This window comes from Eretmochelys imbricata, chromosome 2 (genome assembly GCF_965152235.1).
Source record: "Eretmochelys imbricata isolate rEreImb1 chromosome 2, rEreImb1.hap1, whole genome shotgun sequence".
NCBI lineage: Eukaryota > Metazoa > Chordata > Testudines > Cheloniidae > Eretmochelys > Eretmochelys imbricata.
In genome coordinates, this window is record NC_135573.1 from 81,030,794 (window position 1) to 81,056,877 (window position 26,084).

The window sequence follows — 26,084 nt, forward strand, 5'->3', positions numbered from 1 at the left end:
ACAGTTACACTCACTTTAAGCCCCCTTTACATTTGTCAACATAGTAGAAAAAGACCTGTGTGTAAAGAAGTCTTGAAATGGCATACATCATTAATATCTAAGTTCATGGGAAGTAGCTGCTAAAATCCTAGCAGAAATGAAGTGGTGAAGAAAAGTTCAGAATGAAACTCATATCAGAATAATGGTCATTTAAGAAGATTCCATGATTTGCCCAGGTAGAAACAATGTATTTCTACATCTTGGATGTCCAGGATACTGCACTTTATATAATCACATTTCTCCCATGGCACAGCAGCCTCTGCCCACAAGCTACCAGTTGCAGGATCAGGGCCAGAGCAAGTCAGTATAATCCTCACTCTCCTGACTCTGGTGTTAAATCCACTTGTTTAGGTTTAGCATACAGTAGTTTAGCATACAGTAGTTCAGACAGGCTAGGAATCTGCTACTGAGGGTATTAACTAAATCCTAGACTGTCTAGATTAACACAAACTTTTTATCAATTATTACCCTGTAATATGTTGGCCTACAATCATCTCTGAGTCACAGAACAAAGTTTCAGTCATAAAGACATTGAAATACCACTCAATGCATATGTCTGCCTTTTCAATGACTCTTTCATAAAAAAGGAAGGAAGCATGCAAATTACCTTTGATTTAGAAAGCTCCCAAAAGTGGCTATGCAGTGTACTTTAGGATCCACATATTCTAGAGAAAATTCTTCAGCTGATACAATGCAAATTTTGTGCTGCAAAACACACACAATTACAATGTACAATGCCCAGTTAACACTGTGATCTTTTTAGTCAGCTGCAAATAAAGGTGCCAGACCCAAAGAGGAAAGATGATCCAGTAGTTAGGGCACTAGCTATAACACTAGGAGACCCAGGTTCAAGCCTCTGCCCTGTCACAGAACTTCCCTACCTCACAGGAGTGTTGTGAAGATAATTGCATTTTTTTAAAATAGCGAAGTGCTTTGGTATTTACATAGTCCCCATTACTGTAGTATCTAAGAGGAGCAGATCTTCAGCTATGTCCAGAAAGCACACCGCACAAGTTTGGAAGGAAAGGCCATAACTCCCCCATTTGCTGTCCTATGACTTTTTGTACACAGGGTGAAATCCTGGCCCCAGTGAAAAGGGAGAAGCAGCTGCTAAAATGAAGTCAATAGCAAAACTCATTATCAGTGGGTCCAGGACTTCACCCACTGTGTTCAGAGTTAGTCTCCAGGCATATGGTAGAGCAACCTGACTTAATTTCTCCCATAAGAAAAGTGATAAAAATGAAAGTGAAAAAAAAATTTATTTGTGCATGAACTACTTAAAAAGGAAGCAAAAAATGCCAAATGAGCAGCAAAGAAGCCAGCCTACTGTAGAAATATTGGGACAGCCAGCCTGTATTTTAGCACTTGTGAATGGGAAATACGGACTCTGGAGGGTAGAGAGCTAAAAATTTCTTTCCATATGCAGAGTCAATTGAAGATGCCTGTCCTCAGAGTAAGGAATCATTGGAATCCAGACAGTGGTGGAATGGGGCTAGGCTCAACTGCAGTGAATAACACCTTTAGGAGGGGGTAATAAAGGGAACTGTTGACAGTTACTCACTGTCTGGATTTGGACAGCTCATTTGACTCACTGTGAAACAAAAGGAAACAGGCTGCAAGAAGCCCTTGGGTTTTTATTTATTGAACTCTGACTGCAAGAAGCCTGTTTGCCTTTGCTATTTGGACCAGCCCTCTGTGCTCCAAAATTGTGCGTTGCTTCTCGAATCTCAATCCTTGGTATATCTGACCTGCCTGAATCTTTAACTCCTAAGCTGCTGGGGCATTAACTGCATGGTACTGGCAGTCAGGAGTGTCCTCCTCACCCCCACACATAAGCACGAATACATTTTTGTCTTCACTTTGAGCACTGGGAAACCACATTTTCTGCAGCTAAAGAAAGTATTCAGAAACATAGGGCAAGTGGTATAGTTTTTTTTGCATAGAATTAAAAATAAAATAGATAAAAAGCCTCTGATCTAAGTCAGCCCAACAGGTGGTGGTGGTATTCCACATCTTTAGGATATGAATCTTGTCGACACTATTGAGAGCTAACAGAGATTTCAGACAGTATTTGCTAACACTGAACAATGCCTTGCAACAAGAGGATATAAAGCAACTGGCATCCTATGTTGTATATAACAATCTTAGGCTAGATTCTATTATCATTCCTTGGACATATCCATGGAGCTGCTCTGGATTTACACTGGATTTTCAAGAGAACAGAATCTGGCTCTGTATCTCTAAAATGAGAAACACAGGAAACAACTTAGAAGAAAAGTCAGCCCAGGAAAGAAAAATTATTCATGTGACCAAAAGATGGCAGCAAAGGTTTTCTAATAAAAATTTTTTAAAAGCCACTTGTGTTTCAAAAATGAAAGCCTGCACAACCTGAAACTCTGAGGGAGAGCTGGGAAATTCCCATGAAGAATTTCAGGAGTAAAAAAATTAAAAGGTAAGGAGAAAAAAATAAGCTCATTGATAAAGTATGAAAGCTCCTAGATGATACTTCCTTTAACTGTACATATAGGAGACATTTAGGGAAATAAAATAAAGCAGAAGTATGTTGGTGATGCCTTTGCCAAGAAAGGAGAATTTTTTTAACACTTTGGAATTGAGCTTGTATGAATCCTAGCAATCCTCAAACTGTATCCTAATCACCATCCTCAAGCACTTAAAACATACCATTTAAAAAATCATCACAAAGCATATAAAAAAAGGAGAAAAGAGTCTCTCTTTATTTCCTGGGAAAAGTATTACAAGAAGAAACTTACCAGAAGAAAATTTATCACTGATGCCTTAAGATGTAACTTTGCATCAGCTAAAAGGTCATAGACTGCAATGCGATTCATATTATCAACGACAACACTGCGACAAAGGAAGCTGCAGCAGAAAGTAGAATTAAAAATTAGCCTCCTGCCAGTGCCATATTTTGTATTGCACATGCTAGTGCCAACATGTTTATTTTTTCTCCTGGATAATGGACAATGAATACCCTCAGTCACTGATGAAAATGCAGCATCTCAACAGATAGACCAAATAAAGGGGAGGAGCAAGAGAAGTCATGTGTAAAGCAGTGCTTCTACTTTGGCATATTCTATCCATAGCCCCAAGCCCAGATTTTAGTTCAAGTCTCCACTTGAATCATCACTGTATGCAGGCTTTGAAATGGGCAGCAAACATTAGTCATTTTTGGCAGCTTTAGTGCTCTGTAACATGCTAGATAAGCAAGGCCTTTCATTTTATGCTGTTTTTTTTTACTGAATAATTCTCTGGGTTTTACAAAAGCTATTATTTGTTTTTTAATTAATTTCACCATAATTTTGGACAACTGATCTACATGAAAATACTCTTTATGGTAAGAAAATCCAATACATTACATTAGATAGATATGGTTACGTTAATAATCAGCTAGTCTAAATGTAAATACAAGGGTGTCTGTTAAAGCAAGGCAATGTAGTGGAAGATACAAACACACACATACATGCAGGCGTATGTATACATTAGTGCTTGAGTCCTAAAAAAAGAAGTACCAGAACTCACAGGACCGGCTTCCGGCTCCAGAAGGAGAGATGGTGGCTTGGTGACCTGAACAGCTCAGGTAACTGCTCTGACTTCCCACCTTCCGAAGCAGGCCCAGAAGTGGATGAGACAGAGGCAGCAGCCTGAGGAGATGACACCTTCTCCTTCTTCACCTCTTTGGCTTTCAGGACTGCTGTGGGCCTGCTCCGGAAGGAGAGATGGTGGCTCGGTTACCTAAACCACCAGGTTACTCAGCCACCATCTCTCCTCCTGAAGCGGGCAGCTAGGTCTGGGGGTTCACCTGCGGTCTGCTCAGGTTACCAACCCACCATCTCTGATTCCAGAGTAGGGAGCCAGAGTCCCACTGAGGTCCATCCAGGTTACCAAGCTGCCATCTCTCCTACTGGAGTGGGAAGCCAGGAAAGAAGTACTCTTACTTTTCTCCATTTGTTGCTTTTTTTCTGTCCTCCTGTACCCCAATATTAACCCTGACATGTACTCAGAAAACCATGAAGTCAGGTTTTTTGCACCAATTTTCACCCTTTTTTTAATTTTTGTAATAAACACTGATAAATTCCCAGGAAATTTTAAACAGAATAAAAACCGAAAAGGAAGGGCCTTGCAGGTAACAATGTACTTAGTAAACACTCTTTCAGGAGCCAACATTCTGCGGTAGTTAAGAAAGCTGCTGCATTCTACTGCCACACACAGCCTGCAGCATAGAACAGCCGCGAACATGCGCACAAAGGCTAGCTGATCCTTGATTTTAAGGGGGCGGTTTGTACAGTAAGGTGCTACTCAACAGGAGCAAGTGTGGTGGAATTGGACCCGTACTGATTAACATCAATAGGGCTAGGCTTTGGTGAGTACCTGCTCACACACAGAGTCCTACTGAAAGCTTTAAGATCAGCCTGGTGTAGGGCTGATGTGGAGCTGTGCCACCACAGGAGGAGCGCAGGGTTCCTGCCTTGCTGAGGGATGGGAAGAAATGTAATACACCACTTTTTGGAGTGTAGCATATTCCTCCTCCTGTATGCTCACACAGCTCTGCTGGCCAGTAGTTTGGAGCGGGGTGGAGCCAAAGTTTGTAGGGGGAGGGGACATTATCAGGTACACAGTTCCTCCCACACTCCTGTACTTGGAGCTACAATCTATGAGGGACCTACTCCTATGCAGAAGGCTTCTCAGGGGAGCACAGCGGGTAGAGAAGGAGCAGGAAGCCTTTGCATAGGACTACGGCACCATCAAGCCCCTATGGCCTGTAACTAGGTATGGTACAATTTATTAAGACGAGCATTAGGGGTTACATCTATGAGTACGTCTACACAGCAGCTGAAAGGGTGCTTCCCAGCTATATAGACAGACATGCACTAGCTCTCCTCGAGCTAGCTCTGAGGACCCAGAGAACTAGAACCTGAGTCTGCAGGGCTCTGGGCGACCAACACTTACACACCACCACCTGGCAGCCTTGTACCAATAGACAACAAAATGCTACCTCGTCACTCTTAATTCAAAAGGCAGCCATTCCTTTACAGTCTGTTGGCTGTACATATTGGCCTAGAATCTGTATTGGCTGTATTAACTTTTCCTGATAAGTTCTACAGGGGCAGTGCAGCCTTCATTTCACATGGAGAGATGATGCATATATGGAGGATGTGTGGCTCATGGGACTCTGTGCTTAATAATTCATAAAGATTTATAACTAAATTTCAAGATGCAACATTTTATGTGAAGATACAGTGCCCAGTTAGCTGAAGTAATAATAATATTAAATGCACACATGCCACGGTATGGAGCATGGTTTAAAAACCTAGATAAAGAGAAGGAATATAAACTGCACAATTCAAATGTACAGATCAGATAATAACTTAAAAACCCTAGAAAATAAAACAAACTATACACCACAATTTACATGTATTACAAAGAAATCTTTGATTAAAAAGTATAAAATTCCATTCCACCTGATAATTTAACCATTCTATAATTATTTTTGAAATCCCTACCTGTATTTACAGCTGTATATGTTCACTCTGGCCTTCAGGACAGGCCCAGGACTGTTCACTATCACTTCAGCAGTATATAATTGATCATCTTCATTAGCATATTCAAGAACTACCACATAGCGACCGACTTGGGGAATGTTCAGTCTCAGTTGTAAATCAACCTATTGGAGATTCAACAAGAAAATAAGCTTAGCATCATTGGGGAAAAATCACTCAATTTATATATTACTTTTCACAACATTAAGCTGCTTTTCAGAAATAAAACTGCGGTATACAGAGATTACTATGCCTGCCACCAAAATGCAGCCATCTCTGGAAACACCTGCCCTTATATTAGTGCCAGGAATATTATATGACAGTTTTGGACAAAAGAATCTTACTCTATCCAGTAGACATAACAGGAGAAAGAATTTTTATCGGTAGAATGTACTTTTCGAAATTTTGCCAGGACATGGGGCTATCATCATTCCTCTCCACATGGAATTTTTAATGCCAGGTCAATACTGTTTTTATGTCTCAACTGAAAGGCAAAGCCTCCAGTTCTCCTTACAAAATGCTGGGCTGAGAAGAAGGTTGTTATCTAATAAATAACCAACAGCACTTTCTGAAGCATGAAGTTTTCCTTGGAGTCCTAAGCAAACCACTTGAAAAATTTTAAAATTTCTATTTATTGAGATACTGGCATGAAAAGTGTTATACAGCTACACCTTCTATTGTTGCTGAATTCAGTATAATTCTTCTGAATGTTAGCATTTTCATCAGTATTCCCTTAGGCCCTGATCCTGTGAACACTTAAGTATGTATATGAATCTGTTTATGTGATTAGTCATTTTGATTTCAATGGGAGAACTCACATGGCTAAAGCTAGGAACATGTATAAGTGTTAGAAAGATCAGGGTTTTTGGTGTTTGACTGTTCCTGCTTCAATACAGATTTTCAAGAATGAGCTGTGCCAGGGGATATTAACAGGAGACAAAAGGAGTCATTATCTTTATGTGTTGTTCCCACGTACATAATTAGATCATAGAGGTTAGTGTTATATTTTTTCAATAATGTACTACTACAAAACTTTATATGATAAAGCATGAGATCCTATTTTAATGGATACACTCTGGCATAATTGTTCTGCTTCTTTGATTTTTTTTAAAAAATGCAACCATTAATAAAACAAATGTACACAGATGTACATATATATATATCTAAGAAATCACAAAATGCTAAATTTTACATTACTTTTGTGTGTTATTGTTACTGCTCAATGATACAATTTGTTTCAAAAAAACAGACAGTTTGACAGTACATGAATTAGCTGAAGGATTTTAGTGAAGGATTCTTTACAAAACCTTTTGACCTTTGATAGACTAAAGCATTCACTTACATCACAGTTGTATATTTACTACAGCCATGTGTGATATTAGTCGATGAACCAGATTCTGATCTTCAGGCATGTCCACACTGGCCTGCAGTTTGGACTAATGGGGCATGAGTAGGTAGTGTGCACAAAAGTGCAGTGCTGTAATTCCCCCATATGGATGCTGCGGGTGCAAACTTAAAGGTCCCTAGCTCGCACTAATGTAGTCCCTTTAGTCCAAACTGCAGGCCCATATAGACATGCCCTAAATTACACTTCTATAAATCCCAAGTAACTTCATGGAGACTAATGGACTCGCTATGAATTTGCAGAGAAATTGATCCCAACAAATTTACAATTAGCTAATTTACAATTGGCAATACAAACATGACTATAATTAGTATCTGTTAGTATGTATACAGGAATCTGACCTCTCTTCCACTGATGTGGGACATCACTGGATGCTCTGGGGTTGGCTGTCGGACAGCTATTTTTCTGTACTCTCCACCAAGCAAGAAATGTGTCGCCTCTGAACCGAGGACACAGGAAAATCTGGCTAGTGGTAAATGCTGATAAAGCAAGCAGCTTTAAAACAAAGCAAAACACGGTGATATCATAATTACCAATTACAACACTGAAGGAAAATCATTAAAGTAGTCCAGGGTAATCAGCTTATTATAAAGTGTATATACTAACTTATCTGTCGTAGCACGTCCTGAATAGGTGCAAGGCTCTGTAACTTGTAATTGTAAGATGGGCGCTTCATAGTAATCACTAGGTAACAGCACCATGTAATCCTAAAAACAAAGAATGTGATTCATACAAGAGCACACAGAAAATTATAAAATGTACATCTCTAAAATGTATGCATAGGTCTTCCAGGGGGTACATCAACTCATCAAGATATTTGCCTAGTTTTATAATAGTCTACATAAAACAAACTAGCAAAGTCAGTACAAATTAAAATTTCATATGACTTGTTTATACTGCTCTATATACTGTGCACTAAAATGTAAGTACAATGTGTACATTCCAACTGATATAATTTATAATTATATGGTAAAAATGAGAAAGTAAACAATTTTTAAGTAATAGTGTGCTGTGACACTTTTGTATTTTTATGTCTGATTTTGTAAGCAAGTAGTTTTTAAGTAAGGTGTCACCTGGGGGTACGCAAGACAAATCAGACTCCTAAAAGCGGAACAGTAGTCTGGAAAGGGATGAGAGCCACTGAGCTAAGAGACCAGGTTTCTCAGCTCACGGCTGCAGCTGACTCTCAAATTTCTGTGCAGTCAAACCACTAGAGGAGGACAGAATGCCACATGGTTCAAGCATGGGTTACATAAACACTTTATGTACACAATTGCTTCTGCACACTATTCACCTGTGTATGCAAGATGTTGAATTGACATGCACAAAAACATTTGTGCTTGACTAACATATGCAAATAGGGTTCTCCTATGCGCACCAAACTGATTATGCATACAAATTCAGTGAATTAAGTGAAGTCAAACAAGCATAAAAAGAAGGCACATTTTAAAACTCTGGCTCTACTGATCTATCAATTTTAATCTATATACTGATGTTTATTTGATTTTAAATTTTTATTTATTGAAGTTTTACTATAAAAATAAATAATATGATTTGTTAGGACAATCAGCAAGTCCCCTTTCAAAATTATGGACAGAACAGACAACAAAACCTAATAAATATTGCCATTATAGATAAGAAACAAGGTTTAATAGTACTCTAGACATTATGTAGTCTATTCCATATATTTTAGTACAGTCATGGGCTTGATGATTGAAGGTGTTCATTTCTGATTCATGCTAAAAAATGTTTAAAAATACAAGTTGATTTTGGCATGATTTCACTGTGATTATATATAGTTGGGTGTTTCATAAGTGATCACTTGAAACATTTTGCCTGTGTTATGCTTTGCACTAACTTCTGAATCTTTATGATGGATAGTTTGCCAATTTTGTAGGCAGTGGAAGGAGGTTGCAGCATTTAGAAAACAACTTATTAAAGGAGGAGTTCCTCATATTTTCTCTGAGAGAATTCCCTGTCATAGGATCTTCATCAATTATTAAGAGGTTGATCCATCAAACACATGAAAGCTTGGATTGCTCTCATGAGTGAAGTGACTCTTGTGGGCTTTTTCAGAATTGGGCTCTAACTCTGTGGAAAGAGTTTTAAATTATAACTGACACAGATTTTGGATAAGACATCTGGATAGGGCCAAAACGTGATGATAAAAGCTTTGTATAAGCACCTGTGAATTTTTTTAAAAAGTACATCCATTAGAGAGGCACAGTCTAAATATATATAAAAGTCTGATACATACAAAACAAGGGCAGGTGAAATTCAAATAAGAGAAAAAGAAGTGAAATGCAGAATTGTAAAATTTCACAATTTTTATTCCAGAATGACACTGTGCTCTCCTGTACTATTAAGTTTCATGTCCTTTACAGGGATCTTCCTGGCACCTAACTCTGAGGTGGTCCTTTCATTCTCTCTCAAACTCTCCCAAATAAATTCTACTCTCAAAAACTTAAAATATTTTGTCTCAGTCATTTTCTTACCAGGAGGACTCCCTCTGCCATAATATTGACAATCCATGTTCCTGGAATAAGTGAGAATGGATCTGCAAAGCCGTTTCCTGGGACAGTGACAAAAGCCGGCTTCTTACTGGGAGGGAAGACAATGTCTTTGCTCTGAGTAGCCCCTGACAGCAAAAAATAAAATAATAATAATATTAGATTATGTCAAATGACTCAATTTTCTCAAGGCATAAGACCAATGCTTTCATTCACTAAAATCAGACTGACAACAACTGATCAACACTGATCTTTCAGCATGCGTTAAGAATACACCACATAATGTACATATTTCAGAGTAACAGCCGTGTTAGTCTGTATTCGCAAAAAGAAAAGGAGTACTTGTGGCACCTTAGAGACTAACCAATTTATTTGAGCATGAGCTTTCGTGAGCTACAGCTCACTTCATCGGATGCATACCGTGGAAACTGCAGCAGACTTTATATACACACAGAGAATATGAAACAATACCTCCTCCCACCCCACTGTCCTGCTGGTAATAGCTTATCTAAAGTGATCATCAAGTTGGGCCATTTCCAGCACAAATCCAGGTTTTCTCACCCTCCACCCCCCCACACACAAATTCACTCTCCTGCTGGTAATAGCCCATCCAAAGTGACAACTCTCTACACAATGTGCATGATAATCAAGTTGGGCCATTTCCTGCACAAATCCAGGTTCTCTCACCCCCTCACCCCCCTCCAAAAAACACACACACAAACTAACTATCCTGCTGGTAATAGCTCATCCAAAGTCACCACTCTCCCTACAATGTGCATGATAATCAAGGTGGGCCATTTCCAGCACAAATTCAGCAGGAGAGTGAGTTTGTGTGTGTATGGGGGTGGGGGGGTGAGAAAACCTGAATTTGTGCTGGAAATGGCCCACCTTGATTATCATGCACATTGTAGGGAGAATGGTCACTTTGGATGAGCTATTACCAGCAGGATAGTTAGTTTGTGTGTGTGTTTTTTGGAGGGGGGTGAGAGGGTGAGAGAACCTGGATTTGTGCAGAAAATGGCCCAACTTGATTATCATGCACATTGTGTAGAGAGTTGTCACTTTGGATGGGCTATTACCAGCAGGAGAGTGAATTTGTGTGTGGGGGGTGGAGGGTGAGAAAACCTGGATTTGTGCTGGAAATGGCCCAACTTGATGATCACTTTAGATAAGCTATTACCAGCAGGACAGTGGGGTGGGAGGAGGTATTGTTTCATATTCTCTGTGTGTATATAAAGTCTGCTGCAGTTTCCACGGTATGCATCCGATGAAGTGAGCTGTAGCTCACGAAAGCTCATGCTCAAATAAATTGGTTAGTCTCTAAGGTGCCACAAGTACTCCTTTTCATAATGTACATAGTAAGCCATAGATCTATGTGATTATTGTCCTCTTCATTCTCACTAGGCTCAAGTGAAGTGATTTAGAAAAATAGGAAACACCTCTATTTCCCCCTGAACTTTTGCCACAGCTTGGGATAGTTCTGAAACATTTCCTTCCTTTTCCCTTATTTTTTGTTCCATCTGTCTCGCACTGCTTTAATAAAGACAACAAAGGGCCAACATTGTGGAATTTTCAGTTGACGCAAAGCAGCAGGTAATGGAAATTTTAGGAGACAGCCTGTTCTCATGTGATTTCCAGCCAAATTCTGCAGACTCAAGAGGTTCTGATAAGCATCTACAATTTTAGTTACTAACTGTAACATAAGAGGACTTCTGTTCCTTTGTACAGAGTTAAAATACAGAAATACCATAGCTGCAGTGTCCCTCACGGAAGAGAAGAAATGGGAGTCAATTGCAATGACTCTAGAGAGCATTCTTTATTGAAACCACTGATCACAGACAGAACCCTTTGTATTTCCTTTTGGCTCTCATCTCCCTGCCCAATTAACACAGCCTGTGCAGCTGTGTCGCCACACAGAGTCTCTAAGAGTACAGCAGCATGGCAAAAACAACCTCTGCAGCAGTGAGTATCAGAGCCTGGGTCTACAGATTCGGGCTCACACTACGGTGCTAAAATTAGCCTCTACCCCTCCCATACACAGAGGATCTGGAATCGTTATCTCCATAATGGTGTGAACCAAAACCAACCACTCCAAATTCTGTTGACATCTGTAACCAGATCCAACATTTGTGGTTCAGGACCCATCGTTAAAATATTAGTCACTCCGTGAAGACAGAAGCCAAGCAGCTTTTGAATACAAATATTATTTGTAGCATCAAAAAGCAACTGAGTCCTGTTAAACTTGCTGAAAGCTTCACCTAACTGTCAGTATGAACCACCTATGTCAGTACTGAAAATATTAAATTTGGTAAACTAGACATCTAAAAAAATATTAATAATGAAATCAATAGGCATCATGCAAAAACAGGCAGCATTAGTCACAGCAAAGTACACTAGAAAAACACATAGCACTTGAAGTTGTTAAAAACAATACATTTAAAATGACATTATTAGTTGAACTTGGCTGAAAGTATGAAAATGCTTCTCTGATCTAACACTGAGTCATCTGCTCTCTTCTGCCGTTACGTTTTACCTACCTGTTTCAGACCGAGATTGGTAAGCAGTTATGCGGCCAGATACCATTTCAATTCCAGGGTTAATATATCTCAAGATAACATGAAATAAGTAGAGGTTTGATTTTTCCACATTCAGAGTTATCCTCACTTCATTCTGTAAAATGGAAGTTAATAAACACAAACAGCCATAAAGTGCCAAATAGATAAACAGTTAGAAGCCATGCAAGCAAAATGCTAAATTTCTAGAGAAAATAAACACACTCACATATACAGACAAATATGTACAGAAACAGCGATTCTGGTGTATGATGGGCGAAGACAGGCAAGCCTAACAAGAAAATTAATTCACTTACAAGTATAATTAGTGTCAAAATGTTTCCCCTCAGCAACTGAGATCCTCCCTTTAGAGCTCTTTGAAACCAGGCTGACATAGCGGAGTACTAGGTGGAAGAGCTTAGAGGAAGTCACAGTGACAGGCACAACCACCTCTGGCTGGGAAAAATAAAAAGAAGGAGAAAAAAAAGGAAGAAAGGAAAGTAAATTATTTAACATACTACCACCCAAAGAGAGAAAAGTTATAGAAACCATTTAGCGAGGACAAACTCCATAACAGGAAAGAAAAGTTATGGTAGCATACGAAAGAATATAGAACAAAACACTCTGCTGAGGTAAAACACTGATATTGAATAGTGTCTTACCCAGCTAGTCTTGGAAAAGCAGAATTAAAGGTGCATGTTGACACTAGGCTGTGAATGGTGGACAGTGCTTTGTTGGAATCCTGCAATTGCTCACACAATGCCTTAAAGCAGATGTATTGTAACAAGAGTTGCCTGTATTCCTGGATTCCAGGATAATAACCCAGAATTACCCATCCAAGTCCTGGATCCTACACAAAATTCTAAAAGCACACAGAAGTCTCAGAATGTCATTGCACTTTCTTCTGATCCCCAGCAAACCTCCTAGCCTGTTACATTCATGGTGGCTCTGGTTATATTTTTGCCCTTCAGATGAACTGACATTTCTGGAACCAAGTGCCTCTTCTCAGCCACTGACTGGCAGTGCTGCCCCCAGAAGACAATTCACATGCCACATTATCTACGTAAAGCTTGCACAGCAGAGCAGCAGAGTGGGAGACTTATGCAGACAGGCAGAGTGGTTCAGTGATTGGTGGTGGAATGGCAAATGAACAGACTTAGCATGACCTCAAGGGTTCCCCTTGCCTTGTTCCTCCATTCTACCTTATGCTTCCTCTCTTCATGGTTCACACCTCCTAAGCCTCTCTCTCTCCCTCTTTTCAACATGCCCAGGGGACTGTTCCCTTCTATTACTACCACCTTCTCGGTCTGTTCTTCTTTTCAAGCACACACATGTTCCACTTCCCCTGCCTTCCAGAACAAATATCACCCAGTAGGGTTGCCCATTTTAAGACCTCACCTTCTCTAATCTCTGAAAGGTAGCTAATGGCTAATGCCACCAGGACAGGCCTTACACGCCATTTTCAGAGCTTGTGCTTATTGGTCATCATTAGAGAACAAGAGTATTTGTATATAGCCCTCCCCTTTATTAAAATAAAAAGGAAAGCAGGAGAGCAGAAGGGAATCTAGAAATGGGAGAGCTATAGAGGCCACGTATACAAATACTTTAAGTATAACAGAGGGCAGAAGGAAATAGGAGAGCAGAAAGGAAAGTTCAACAGAAAATATGGAAAAATAGGAGAAGCTTTTACAACTATTTTTGAAGGGAGGAGAGTGATCATTCAGAGCACTGAGGCTGGGAGAGAAGCAGAAGAGGAAATATCAAAAGAATATATATTTGACAGGGAAAAGGCAGATGGAAAAGAAGCCTGAAGCTTTACTGACAGTATAGTGTTTGAGACATGATGGGAAGGTTTGAGAGCATAGACAGGAAATCAAGAGTGAAGAGACAGAAGGAAGATACATGTGGGGAAGGGTGGACTGTCTTGTGTTTAAGCTAAAGTGTGGGCGGGGGGGGGGGGTGGTGCTAGACCAAGGTCTGGCATAGACTTGGGTAAGTTGCTTAGGCCAACATTTTAAAATTTGGATGTCAAACTGAAGTATATGAAAACACATTAGTGGCATGACAGTGCATTCGCAGCTCCTGCTAAGGACACACACTGACTAATTATTTCACTTGAATGACAACACTGCAAGCTTTTAGATTGTCTCCTTAAACAAAAGTTGTAGCATTATTATATCATGTAACAATGTGTCAGTCCCAAAGAAATTTTGGGATAACTGATTTCCCTGCAAGACATGGGTAAGCTATGTCAAAATCCAGAATGCCCTTTGATATAAGGAGTGTGCAGGTAATTCAGCTGTCCTACAAGGATACAACTATCTAAGGCTCAGATCCTACAAATAGTTGCATAAATGTATAGATTTACTCATGCAAGTGAAGTTATGCACATGTGTATTTACAGGATCAGGGTCTAAATTATTCATAAGAACAGCCATACTGGGTCAGACCAAAGGTCCATCTAGCCCAGTATCCTGTCCTCTGACAGTGGACCATGCCAGGTGCCCCAGAGGGAATGAACAGAACAGGTAATCACTGAGTGATCCATACCTTGTCACCCATTCCCAGCTTCTGGCAAACAGAGGCTAGGGATAGCATCCCTGCCCATCCTGGCAATTCCACTACCTTCTTCATAAAATGTCAAGTGGATATGAAACAAAAGCAGGACGGTGTAAAGTGGAAGTTAATAAATCAGATCTTCAAAGAGTAGCTTTTGTGAATGTGGGTGATTTCAGAAAGTTAACAAAAAGAGCCCCAGAGTGAAAAAAAAAATGAACAAAGAGTGACTAATGAAGAGGAAAAATTAAAATAATGACTTGGCCAATGGTTATGTACTTACCCTTCAGTTTATGGTTGCCCAATTGGTCCTCAGATACCCTACCAAAGCTGGACATAAATTTTCTAAGAACTGTAAATCTAATTTGCACCAATTTAATAACAGAGGCACACATTCCAGGACAGTGAACAACTAGTCTTTATTGCTTAAATTTACTGTTTTATAACAGTTAATTCCTTTGCTCTGAATTCAGTGCAAATCTTCTAATTCCTGCCCTAGACACAGCAGATGATGGACACTTTCTTTCTCTGATTTACTCACTTGGACTCTGCTCATGATAAACTGACTTGTAAACAATCACAAGACTGTAATATTCATGCACAGTCACATTCTTGATTGGATGCTGCTGCTTTATTCAACAATCAACAGGCCATATTTGTTACAATGCAAATATGTCAAGCCTATTGAAGTATTCTCCTGTCTCTCACCCACTGTAGTAGCAAGGGCATACTTTATTTTGACCTCCTTCATGACTTTACATTCAGGTAGCAATATTAAGGAGACATAAGCCCCAATGGCTGCATTTTCATCCAGCAGCATTGAATCAATGACGTACTTGTATGGAAGACATCCGTGCATATCCTCTCCAACTAAAGCCAGGAAATTCCTGGGGGTCATAACCAAACCAAATGCCTCTTCCACTCGCAGTGGTACCATCTTCGATCTCAAACTTCACGTGGTGTAAATCAGGGAAAAAGTGGTTCTTTTCAGGCCTTTCATAAAGAAAAAACAAACATGGAGGAGCTATTTATTTTCTCTGAATATCTGAATTTCTCCATATAAAAACATTGTAACACCTCCCTGTCAGCAGTCACACTGTTACCAACAAAATACAATTACAACTGCTGACTGCCCCTCAAATATCATTTTGGAAGTAACTGTGTTTTGGGTCATCTGACAAATTCATGTGTTACCTCACCACTTGTGAGTAATGAGACCAACCTACCAGCTAATATATCAACAAAACATGTGGAAAAACCTGGGCAGTTTTAAATGATTGTTTTGAAGCATGAACTGTGGTTACGTCTGCACTTGGAGCTGGGATGCGCTTCCCAGCTTGTGCAGACATACACTAAATCTACTTCAGCCAGCTCACTATAAACAGTAGTGTAGCCTTGGTAGCACGGGCAGTGGCAAGTGGTGGGCGGGGCTTGATGTCCCAAGTACGTACCCCAGGGGTCTGAGCGGGTTTGTGCTCAGGGCTACCCTGCAGCTCGCCGTTGCCTGTGCAACCATGGCTAACTCAAGCAGGACTAGCATGAATATGTCTATGCAAGCTGGGAATCACACCCCCAGCTAAAATGTGTAGACGTAGCCTAAAGGTCTCAGCAAGACTTACTTCTGACAGGTCATTCCCACAATGTGGTTTCTGCACTGGCAGGCACCTGATGGCTCGCTGCACACAAGATTGACAGATCCTCCGACATCACATTGGCAGCCTATCAGGTATAGAACAGAAGCCTCATTTTTCATCAGAAAATGTAATAAACATTACCAGAAAGCACACCTCACTTCCTCTAATTCAGTGGTTCTCAAGCTGTGGCCCAATCAGCACACAGCTGCAGCCCACGTGACATCCTCAAGGCCGTACAGGTAGTATTGGATGTGGCCCACATAACATGTTGTGGGCTGCATATGCTGCCCATAATGGTAAATAGGCTGAGAACCACTGTTCTAATTAAACCACCATTAAGTGGCAATGCAAATTTCCCCCTTCAGACTCCCTTCTGAGATTTTGAAACAAATGTTGATATAGTTGTACACATTTCAGTTACTTCTAGTTTCTCATGAGGGGTTCTTTTCCTGGTCAAAATATTAAATAGTAAATACAAGCCACACTTACTGTTTGCTGTGATTAAGGTTTACCAATATAAGCATTCAGCTTTTCTATTCAATGGGACGGATTTCTATAATGATGGTTAAAATAAGCATGCAGTGGGAATACAGTGGCAGTTTATTTTTTAAGAAAATAAAGAACAAACGCATGTAAAATACAAAACAGAGTTTATTTTTGAGGGACAGTTACCACAATGTTTTGATTTGTGGTACAAAAATTATATACAGTATATAATCATATACCTGTATATACATAATTTTTGAAAAAATACTGGATAAACTATGGACTTGATACAGCAAACAGGACTTCAGTCACAAATTAAGGACATCCTTAAAAGTATATCTAGGTCAAAAAATGCAAAGCCGAATGCTTCAAGGTTCTTAACTCTACATACACATCAAAATATAAGTGGCCTATTTTTCTGATGTGCTGAGGACCCATAAATCTCCTTGGAATCAATGGAAACTTTAGGTGCTCAACCCTTTGACAATCAGACCACTTTTGCTTAGGTACTTTACTTTTATTATCTAGGTTTGATCATTTTGGCCATAATTTATAACTCCATACACTGAAGAAGGGATTGCTTAAAGAACTGAAATGATCTAAAAATATATTTTAAAATCTCAAATCATTAAGGGACTGATCCAAATCCCAATGAAGTCTATGGGGATGTTTCCAGCAGTTTCAACATATTTTGGGCTAGGCCCCAACAGAAAAGGTTTAAAATGACATGCAAGTACATCTCGGGGTGGGGGGGAAGCAGTTTACAGTCTGCTAGGATCTGAATTCAGCATTTCATGGTTTTTCTGCAGCAGCTGATGACATTACAAACAGCTAAGCACACCATGGAACTGCAGTTTTATAGGCATCAGAAGAAACAAATAACCCTGATCTAAGGTCCCGAAAGGAAAGTAAAAGGAAAAATAATTTTCAAATATCTTGTTTTAAAGTCTATTTAATTGTGATATTTAGGTCTTCACTTCACTTCACAGGGCTTTCCACTTCATTTAAACGTCCTCCACGTGGGGAGTAGGAAAGGCATCAGCCTTTGTCAGAGAGGCTCTGTATGCTATAGAAACAACTGCCTTGTTCTCTGTCCCTTTAGATGGAAATAGGTGATTTAATTGGTGCAGAGAGCCTTAAGGAAGATGACAGAATATTCATGAGCAAAACTAATTGCTCATGAATGAGCTCAGTCTGCACACTAAAACTGGGGTTTGCACTTCTACATTTATGACATGCACTCACAAATGATAGTGTAAAAAAATGCACATACGGGTGGTTTAGTGTTCAAACAGAGGCCTGGTTCTGAAAATGTGACCCTTGGGATTTTAAAGACATTTTATTTACCATGTGTAACTACTCTGTTGGAAACACTCATTTTCCATTTTACCTTGACACCCAAAGTAATTCCTGTTTTCCAGAGCATAATAGCCAGCTTCACAAGTGTCACAGGAACCTCCACAAACATCAGGTTTGCAATGACAGTCACCATTCTTCTGCAGAGAAAATGATTTGATCAAGATGGTTTCAACTTTTTGTTCAATATTTCTTATTCAGAAGGGGAAAAAATCCTGACCAGAACAAAGAAGATATTTTCAGGATATTACTATTGCCATCTGTCACCTTGAACAAACAGTCTAAAGGAAATGTGCTCGAGACCCTAAAAAACGTGCAGGGAAAGTTTTATAGAATATATCTGGAATGTCACCAGTTATTTGTCCATACAAGGACAATAACCATTTCTAGAATTCTACCTGACCGAGTGTTAAAATAATTCCTTTTTATGCAACCTTAATTTCTCTTTACCTGCTGACATTCTCCGACTCCACTTAGTGTTCCCGTCACCTCACATTGGCACTCTGTGAAGACAGACAGATTGACCTGAATTTCACCTTCCTAGGAAGCCTTTAGACCAGGGGCAGGCAAAGTTTTTGGCCTGAAGGCCACAACAGGTTTCCAAAATTGTACGGAGGGCCGGTTAGGGGAGGCTGTGTCCCCAAACAGCCAGGCATGGCCCAGCCCCTGCCTCCTATCCGACCATCCCCCCGCTTCTCAACCCCTGACGGCTCCCCTGGGACTCCTGCCCCATCCAACCCCCCTGTTCCCTGTCCCCTGAGGGCCCCCCTGGGACTCCTGCCCCATCCACACCCCAGACCCCTGACCACACCCCCGAACTCCCTTGCCCTCTATCCAACCCCCCCTGCTCCCTGTCCCGCACCGCCTGGAGCACCAGTGGTTGGCGGCACTACAGCCGCACCGCCCAGAGCACCAGGTCAGGCCGCGGCTCTGCAACTGCGCTGCCCGGCCGCCCAGAGCCTTGCGCCGGCGGCACAGTGAGGCTGCGGGGGAGGAGGGACAGCGAGGGAGGGGCCGGGAGCTAACCTCCCAGGCCAGGCAGGAGGGTCTTGCGGGCCGGATGTGGCCCGCGGGCCGTAGTTTGCCCACCTCTGCTTTAGACCAAAAGCAACAGAATCTGAAATAGCGATTCACTGAGCATTAATGTGAATTTTCCTCTGGAATTCACACTGCCTTCTGGAGCTCTAAGACATGAAGGAGGAACACCTACTTCTCAGTGGTACAGAATACACTGCTTTATGGCAAGTGTGAGAGCAGAAAGCGAGTAAGGCCAGGCTATGACACTACGTCCCTACTGTCACATTGCTGATGCCTTGCACTCCAGATGATGCTAGCACAGAGCAAGCCCTTCCCTCAGGAAAGCACAGGAAATACAGCTATGGCCAGTCCCTGAATTGCAGGAGCATAACGGGATGAGGGGAGAGGAAAAGGAAAGGGAGAAAGGTGAGGGCTTCTTGTGTCCTTTACTCCCGTACATAACTGGGCAGTTACCAGCCACACACTGGTCTGAAATATTCCAATTTGTGTTTGACAAAGACAGACTTGAATTGAGATTGAGGAATTCTACACAGAACAAAGAATGATATTGCTCTGATCGTTGGAGGTACTTATGTGGCGAGAGAAAAATCTCCTTCTGCCAGAGTGATTGACTATTCCTTATTTTGCAGTGCTACCCTTTGGAACAATTACAGCATGCTTCATGAAATAGAAATGAGACAAATATCACAGGAACCATCTTTGCTGACATAGGTGCATTGTGCAGCCATGGAAGTGCCCCTACTGACACTGGGACTATGGAGAGGTGATGTGACTGGTCCCTGAGGAGAAGATACAGACTGAGCTATATTTGGATTCAGTGCTGTAAAGACATTGGGGGTAGCTCTAGAGCTGGCTATATATCTCATCTCTCCAACCATTGGGAGGTTGCTGTGAAGCAATCCACTAGAAGAGAAACATATGGAAGAAGTGGGACTTTAAAAATAAAATTGTTGCTCTGCAGTTTAAAAACAGATGGTACACCACATCCTCACTAACAGCAGCTGTCACACTGATCTTACTTAGACATAAACAACGGTAGGCTGTGCAAATTGTGAAGCCAATAAGAATGCTTTCTCACCCTTGATAATTTAAGAGAATACACTATCAGAGGAGAAAGAACATTTTCTCCAAACTCTTGGGCAAATTCTGCTCTAAGTTATAATGGTGTAAAGTCTGCATAACGCCTTTGAAGTCACAATGGGATTGCACCTGATTCATACCAATGTAACTGAGAGCAGAATTTGGGACATCATCATCAAATGTTGGTGCCAGGATAGGGTCTGAGTTTTGAAAACAAGTGTAAGAATCATGGGTAATTTGGTACCAAATGTCAGCAGTATGAAAAATCTGCTGCTATGATACAATAACCAACATAGAAGGTTTGTGTCACTAATTATAGCTGACGATCGATAAAAAGAGTTTAACTGTCTTTGATGACCTGAAGAAATGCATGTACGAAATCTTACCTGTACATCCATCAGGGTTTTCTCTGGCCAGATTCCAGTAAAGTGGTTTGCATCTGCTACATATAGGACCTTCAACATGCTGCAGACACCGACAATAGCCCTGATGGCAGAAAAGAATCAAACATTGGGCATCCCAGTGTTCAGATTATTTTAAATAATGAAAAGAATGTTCTTTGAACAATGAGGCACTACTGAGATTTCTTCCTACTATGGAACTCTAAGGAATGTGAATAATGTGCAACAAAGGGGGAAAGCACTAGCTTACATCATTCTTGTTTATCTCCAAAAAGGATATTTTACGTAGTATTCAAAAGGAAGCATGCTAAATTACATCCAGAAGACAGGATACAGAACTTTTACTATATTGATATTTAAACAATAGATGCCAATTCTTGGGAAAAAACATCTTTGCTTTAGTATACTAAAATTCACTGGGCCCAGGAAAGCGCACCCGGGTTCGTTACCAAGTGAAGTCCCATATTATAACACTGTAGGCCTGGCTTGACATGAGTCAGACATGGATGGTGGCCTTATTTCCTGGGAGACAGGATTAGGGAGGGGTAGCGGGGTGGTCACCTCGCTCTAGCCCTGAAGGGGTTAAAACAGCCCTGGGAGAGGGCTGCCCTGGGGAGCCAATAGTAAAAGCAGCCCTGGAAAGGGCTGTGGTGAGGGAAGAGGAGTGAGACCAGCTGGGGGAAGCTGAGTGAGTAGCTGACCACAGCTGTGGCCAGCTCAAACAGGGCCCAGCTGGCCCTTATAAGAGGGCTGTGGGCCAGAAGCAAGGAGTCTCACTCTAGTCCTGGAGTGGGAAGGGCTAGCTGCCTGGGAGCAGGATACCTGAGGTGGAGCAGTGCTGGAGAAGGCCAGAGGGAGTGTAGGAGCTCCAGCCTGGTAAAACCCCAGGCTGCAGGCCTTGGTGAAGGCCTACAAAGGTACTGGTGCTGCAGAGGGGCAGCCCAGAGACAGGCAAAGGCAGCAGGTCTTAACCCCTTGCCAATGATGAGTGTCCATTACACTGCAGTCTGCCCCAGTGAGCGGGGGCTAGATGATGACTGGCAGTAGCCACTGAGGCAAGGTGGGTTTAGAGGGTTGGGGGTTCTCCTGGGAGGGAAGACCCAGAGTGTAGGGGTACTGCTGGGGCAGAACCCTGAGGAAAAGGCCTCTGGGGTCCAGGAGGGACATGGGGCCAGTGGCAGGTGAGACACTGGCCTGCAGAGGGTGCTCTGAAGGCTGGAAAGAGCTAATTCCCAGATAACCAGCAGGAGGTGCTGTGCTGGTGAGTCTCGCATTGCTACAGTAGGTAAACAGAACAGCAAACTGGAAACAGAATGTTTGTGCACTGATAGGTTAGTAATATATCGGACAGAATGCCTATCTTCTCTAAGATAAGAGCGAATACCCAGGGAACTGGTAACAGTGGACAAAATAAACCCAGAATGTGAGATGAGGAAAAGCATAAGTCCTACACTGTTAGTTGACAAAGCATGCAGTACTGGGATTGGTTCCCACAAAGTAACCAAGCCAATCCCAAAATGTGTGATGTATAGTAAATGTATATACAGTAAAGGAAGAGGTTTTCTGTGTAACTTTGGATGTGTGGTATGGACAATTTAGTCAAAATCACTAAGGGGGAAAAAGGGGTTTCCATTTGAACTTGGCTGCCTCAGAATGTACAAGTAGGGAATGTAATCTAGGTACAGTTGTATAAAAAAAATAATTAGAGCAACACAAGGGACATTAAGCAAAATATTAAAAAAACCAAATAAATCTGTGTACTTATGCAAAGTTTTAGGGACCTAAACACTCCTAGTGTCTAAAACCCCATTTTGAATGTTTAAAATGAATTGCCTTTTAAAAAATACCACTAAAAATCCTTTTGAATCTTTCAGTCAAAGTTATAAAAACTGACACACACACTTTTTGAGCAGCTGTCAATGTTTCTGGGTAGTCTTTGCTAATTTTTTTTTCCCCCTCTCATGTCAAACCCAAGTAGCTGGTGTTATCTGGCTTTGCTTTTTAGCATTTAAGCATTTGAGTACCTCAATGTTTTTATGAAGTTCAACACCCTTTAAAATAAGGACTAGAAGATATGGTTGTGGCTATGATAGGGATGGCCAGAACCAGGACAGTAGGAAGAGACTCTAAATCCTTCTGGATTAATAAAATAGCAGCTAAAAAGGCTGCAAAAGAAAACTGAGGCAGGGGGAGGGGTACTCACAAAAATAGCAATGTTCAGAACACAAGACCTTAATGTGGCTCTACGTAACCAGGCAATCACTTTGATAGAAGTAGATGAAAATTCTACAAGCACTTCATATAAAGATTAATATGGCTAACAATTTTATGGCAAATAAAGGGTAAAGATTGCACTATAAGAAGAGAGTGCATTCCCATGTAACATGTAGTGTATATTGTAAAACAAATGAAATAAAACATGCTATTTAATTAAAATCTCAAAGGCTCCAAAGAGAAGACACAATAGGTTATTTTCTTTTTCAGATGGCTGTGTGTTTTGGAAGCAAAAACCAACCCAGCACCACAAAAAAGCAGTAAATATAAAATAAAGCTTAACCATTAACATTCTTATCCAAAAAAATCTGTTTATCTGTAGTATAAATTATGAGAAAGTGAAAACCTATACAGTAGTAGCTTATATGTAAAAATTGTATTAAAACCAATTATATAAAAACAAACCCAACTAATAGCTTAAAATTAAATATTTAATAGTATTAATGTGCTAAATGTTGTTAAATTTCACCAATCTGCAGTCACTAACATTTAGTGAAATATTGTTTATGAGGTGTTAATTGTTTTTAACTATAAAAGTAAACTTTAAAATGCATAAGCCTGCCAAGGTTTGTCATAACATGCAAACAAAGTCCAAACCAGTAGCATATGTACTTGGTGTTTTAAAAGGGCCAATTTGACAAAGCTGAAAATAATTGAGACATATCAGCTGGGAAGAAGAATTTAATAAGAAAAATGTGCATCATAGGACTGCCTTGAGAGGTCATTTAGTCCAGTGCCCTGCACTCATGGCAGAACTACATATTATTTAGACCATCCCTAACAGGTGTTTGTCTAACCTGCTCTTACAAATCTCCAATGATGCAGATTCCACAACCTCCCTGGGCAATTTATTCCAGTACTTAACCACCCTGACGGTTAGGAAGTTTTTCCTAATGTCCAACCTAACCGCCACTGCTGCAGTTTAAGCTCATTGCTTCTTGTCCCATCCTCAGAGGTTAAGGAGAGCACTTTTTTGCTCCCTCCTTGTAATAATTTTCAAATACATAAAAGGTTATGTCCCCTCTCAGTCTTCTCTTCTCCAAACTAAACAACCCCAACTTTTTTCAATCTCCCCTCCTAGTTCATGTTTTCTAGACCTTTAATCATTTTTGTTGCTCTTCTCTGGACTTCCTCCAGTTTCTCCACATCTTTCCTGAAATGTGGCGCCCAGAACTGGACACAGTACCCCTGTTGAGGCCTAATCAGTGTGGAGTAGAGCGGAAGGATTACTTCTCGTGTCTTGCTTACAACACTCCCGCTAATACATCCAGAATGATGTTCGGTTTTTTTGCAACAGTGTTACACTTTGACTCATATTTAGCTTGTGGTCCACTATGACCCCCAGATCCCTTGCCGCAGTACTTCCTAGGCAGTCACTTCCTATTTCTGTGTGTGCAGCTGATAGATCCTTCCTAAGTGGAGTACTTTGCATTTGTCCTTATTGAATTTCATCCTGTTTACTTCAGACCATTTCTCCAGTTTGTCCAGATCATTTTGAATTATAATCCTATCCACCAAAGTATTTGCAACCCCTCCCAGCATGGTATTGTCCACAAACTTTAGAAGTGTACTCTCTATGCCATTATCTAAATTATTGATGAAGATATGGAACAGAACTGGATCCAGAACTGATCTCTGTGGGACCCCACTCATTATGCCTTTCCATCTTGACTTAGAGCCACTGATAACTAATCTCTGGGAATGGTTTTCCAACCAGTTATGCACTCACCTTATAGTAGCTCCATCTAGGTGGCATTTCCCTAGTTTGTTTATGAGAAGGTCATATGAGACAGTATCAAAAACTTTACTAAAATCAAGATATACCACATCTACCACTTCCCCTATATCCACAAGATTTGTTACCCTGTCAAAGAATGTTATCAGGTTGGTTTGATACAATTTGTTCTTGACAAATCCATGCTGACTGTTACCTATTACCTTCTAGGTGTTTCCAAATTGATTGCTTAATTATTTGCTCCATTATCTTTCCAGGTACAAAAGTTAAGCTGACTGGTCTGTAATTCCCTGGGTTCTCCTTGTTTCCCTTTTTATATAGAATGACTATTGGGAATTGCTTAAGAGCACTTCAGAAGATGCCCAAGAAGCCACAATCCCACAAATTGAGAAAGAAGGCCATATTGGTTTTAACAAAGACCTCGTTTAGAGGGGAAGTGAAGGGCAGCTATAAAAATTAAAAAAAATATATTACGAATGGAAGAAAGGGGAAGTTGACAGTAATGACCCTAAATCGAAAGGTAGAAGTTGTAGAAAATTGAGAAGGGAAGCAAAGGTCTGCAAGTAGAAATCTATGGCCACCAGCGTTAAGGAGAATAAGAAGGCGTTAAAGTATATTAACAAAAACAATCCTAACAATGCTATTTGTCCCTTACTGGATTGAAATGGTAGAATAATTATAAATGGGGAATCATTATTCAGGGGGCGTGTTTTGGTGTGTTTTTATTATATGCAGGTAAGAGAAGTTTAACGAGTTTTTGGTTTTGCTCATTTAATGGATGCTGTACTTTTTCTGCTAGCTTTTGTTTTAAGCCTTAGCTATGTTCCCACAGCATCTTATGTTGGCTTGGTTATAGAGTGACACACAATTTCAAACAGCTTAGCTTTTATGCCAATTTTACTAAGCTCCCTCAGGTTTTGTTGCTGCTCTACTTTGTGCAAGTCACGATCACTTGTACCAAAGCTACCATTAATTCTTTTTGCGAATACAGACTAACACAGCTGTTACTCTGAAACCTGTCATTAATTTTTAGTTCTGTGACCAGTTCCTCTCTATCAAGACTAGGTGTGTAATATAGAATTCCCCCCATGTCTGTTGCAACACTTCTTGAGTTAGGAAATCATCTATAATATTTAGAAATTCCAAATCAATGTATTCAGTAATTACAGATATAGTGAATCAATTAACACTTATTGTAAATGCCAAAAATATAATACTTACAGTATGGGAATCAAGAGTACCAGCAGGGTCACAGTCATTGTTTGCTCCTTTATGTAATAAAAAAATAAACATATGATCATTTTTTGTAAATGAAGCAATGGAGCAGTTGCAAATTCCAAACTTTTCTATAATAAGGTTGCCCAGGGGTGATCTTGATATTTTAAAATGAGTTGAAGTCTTTAATGGTGACTGTGTAAAAGGATAATTAGCATCAGTGCATACTTTAGAACTTTTATTTT

The 26,084-nt window shown here is 40.4% G+C and overlaps 1 protein-coding gene across 1 annotated transcript in view; it reads right to left on the reverse strand.

The window, feature by feature from the left end:
• LAMA3 (laminin subunit alpha 3) overlaps positions 1 to 26,084 on the reverse strand; it is a 186,313-nt gene that overhangs the window by 79,588 nt on the left and 80,641 nt on the right. Inside the window, exons 17-29 of the mRNA XM_077809046.1 lie at positions 25,846 to 25,892; positions 20,601 to 20,700; positions 18,547 to 18,599; positions 18,131 to 18,236; positions 16,240 to 16,339; positions 15,457 to 15,613; positions 12,050 to 12,182; positions 9,498 to 9,640; positions 7,609 to 7,709; positions 7,344 to 7,497; positions 5,562 to 5,722; positions 2,811 to 2,919; positions 647 to 744 (exon numbers count right to left, since the gene is read on the reverse strand). Of these exons, the coding sequence (XP_077665172.1) occupies positions 647 to 744; positions 2,811 to 2,919; positions 5,562 to 5,722; positions 7,344 to 7,497; positions 7,609 to 7,709; positions 9,498 to 9,640; positions 12,050 to 12,182; positions 15,457 to 15,613; positions 16,240 to 16,339; positions 18,131 to 18,236; positions 18,547 to 18,599; positions 20,601 to 20,700; positions 25,846 to 25,892 (1,462 nt within the window). The remainder of the gene's footprint in view (positions 1 to 646; positions 745 to 2,810; positions 2,920 to 5,561; positions 5,723 to 7,343; positions 7,498 to 7,608; positions 7,710 to 9,497; positions 9,641 to 12,049; positions 12,183 to 15,456; positions 15,614 to 16,239; positions 16,340 to 18,130; positions 18,237 to 18,546; positions 18,600 to 20,600; positions 20,701 to 25,845; positions 25,893 to 26,084) is intronic.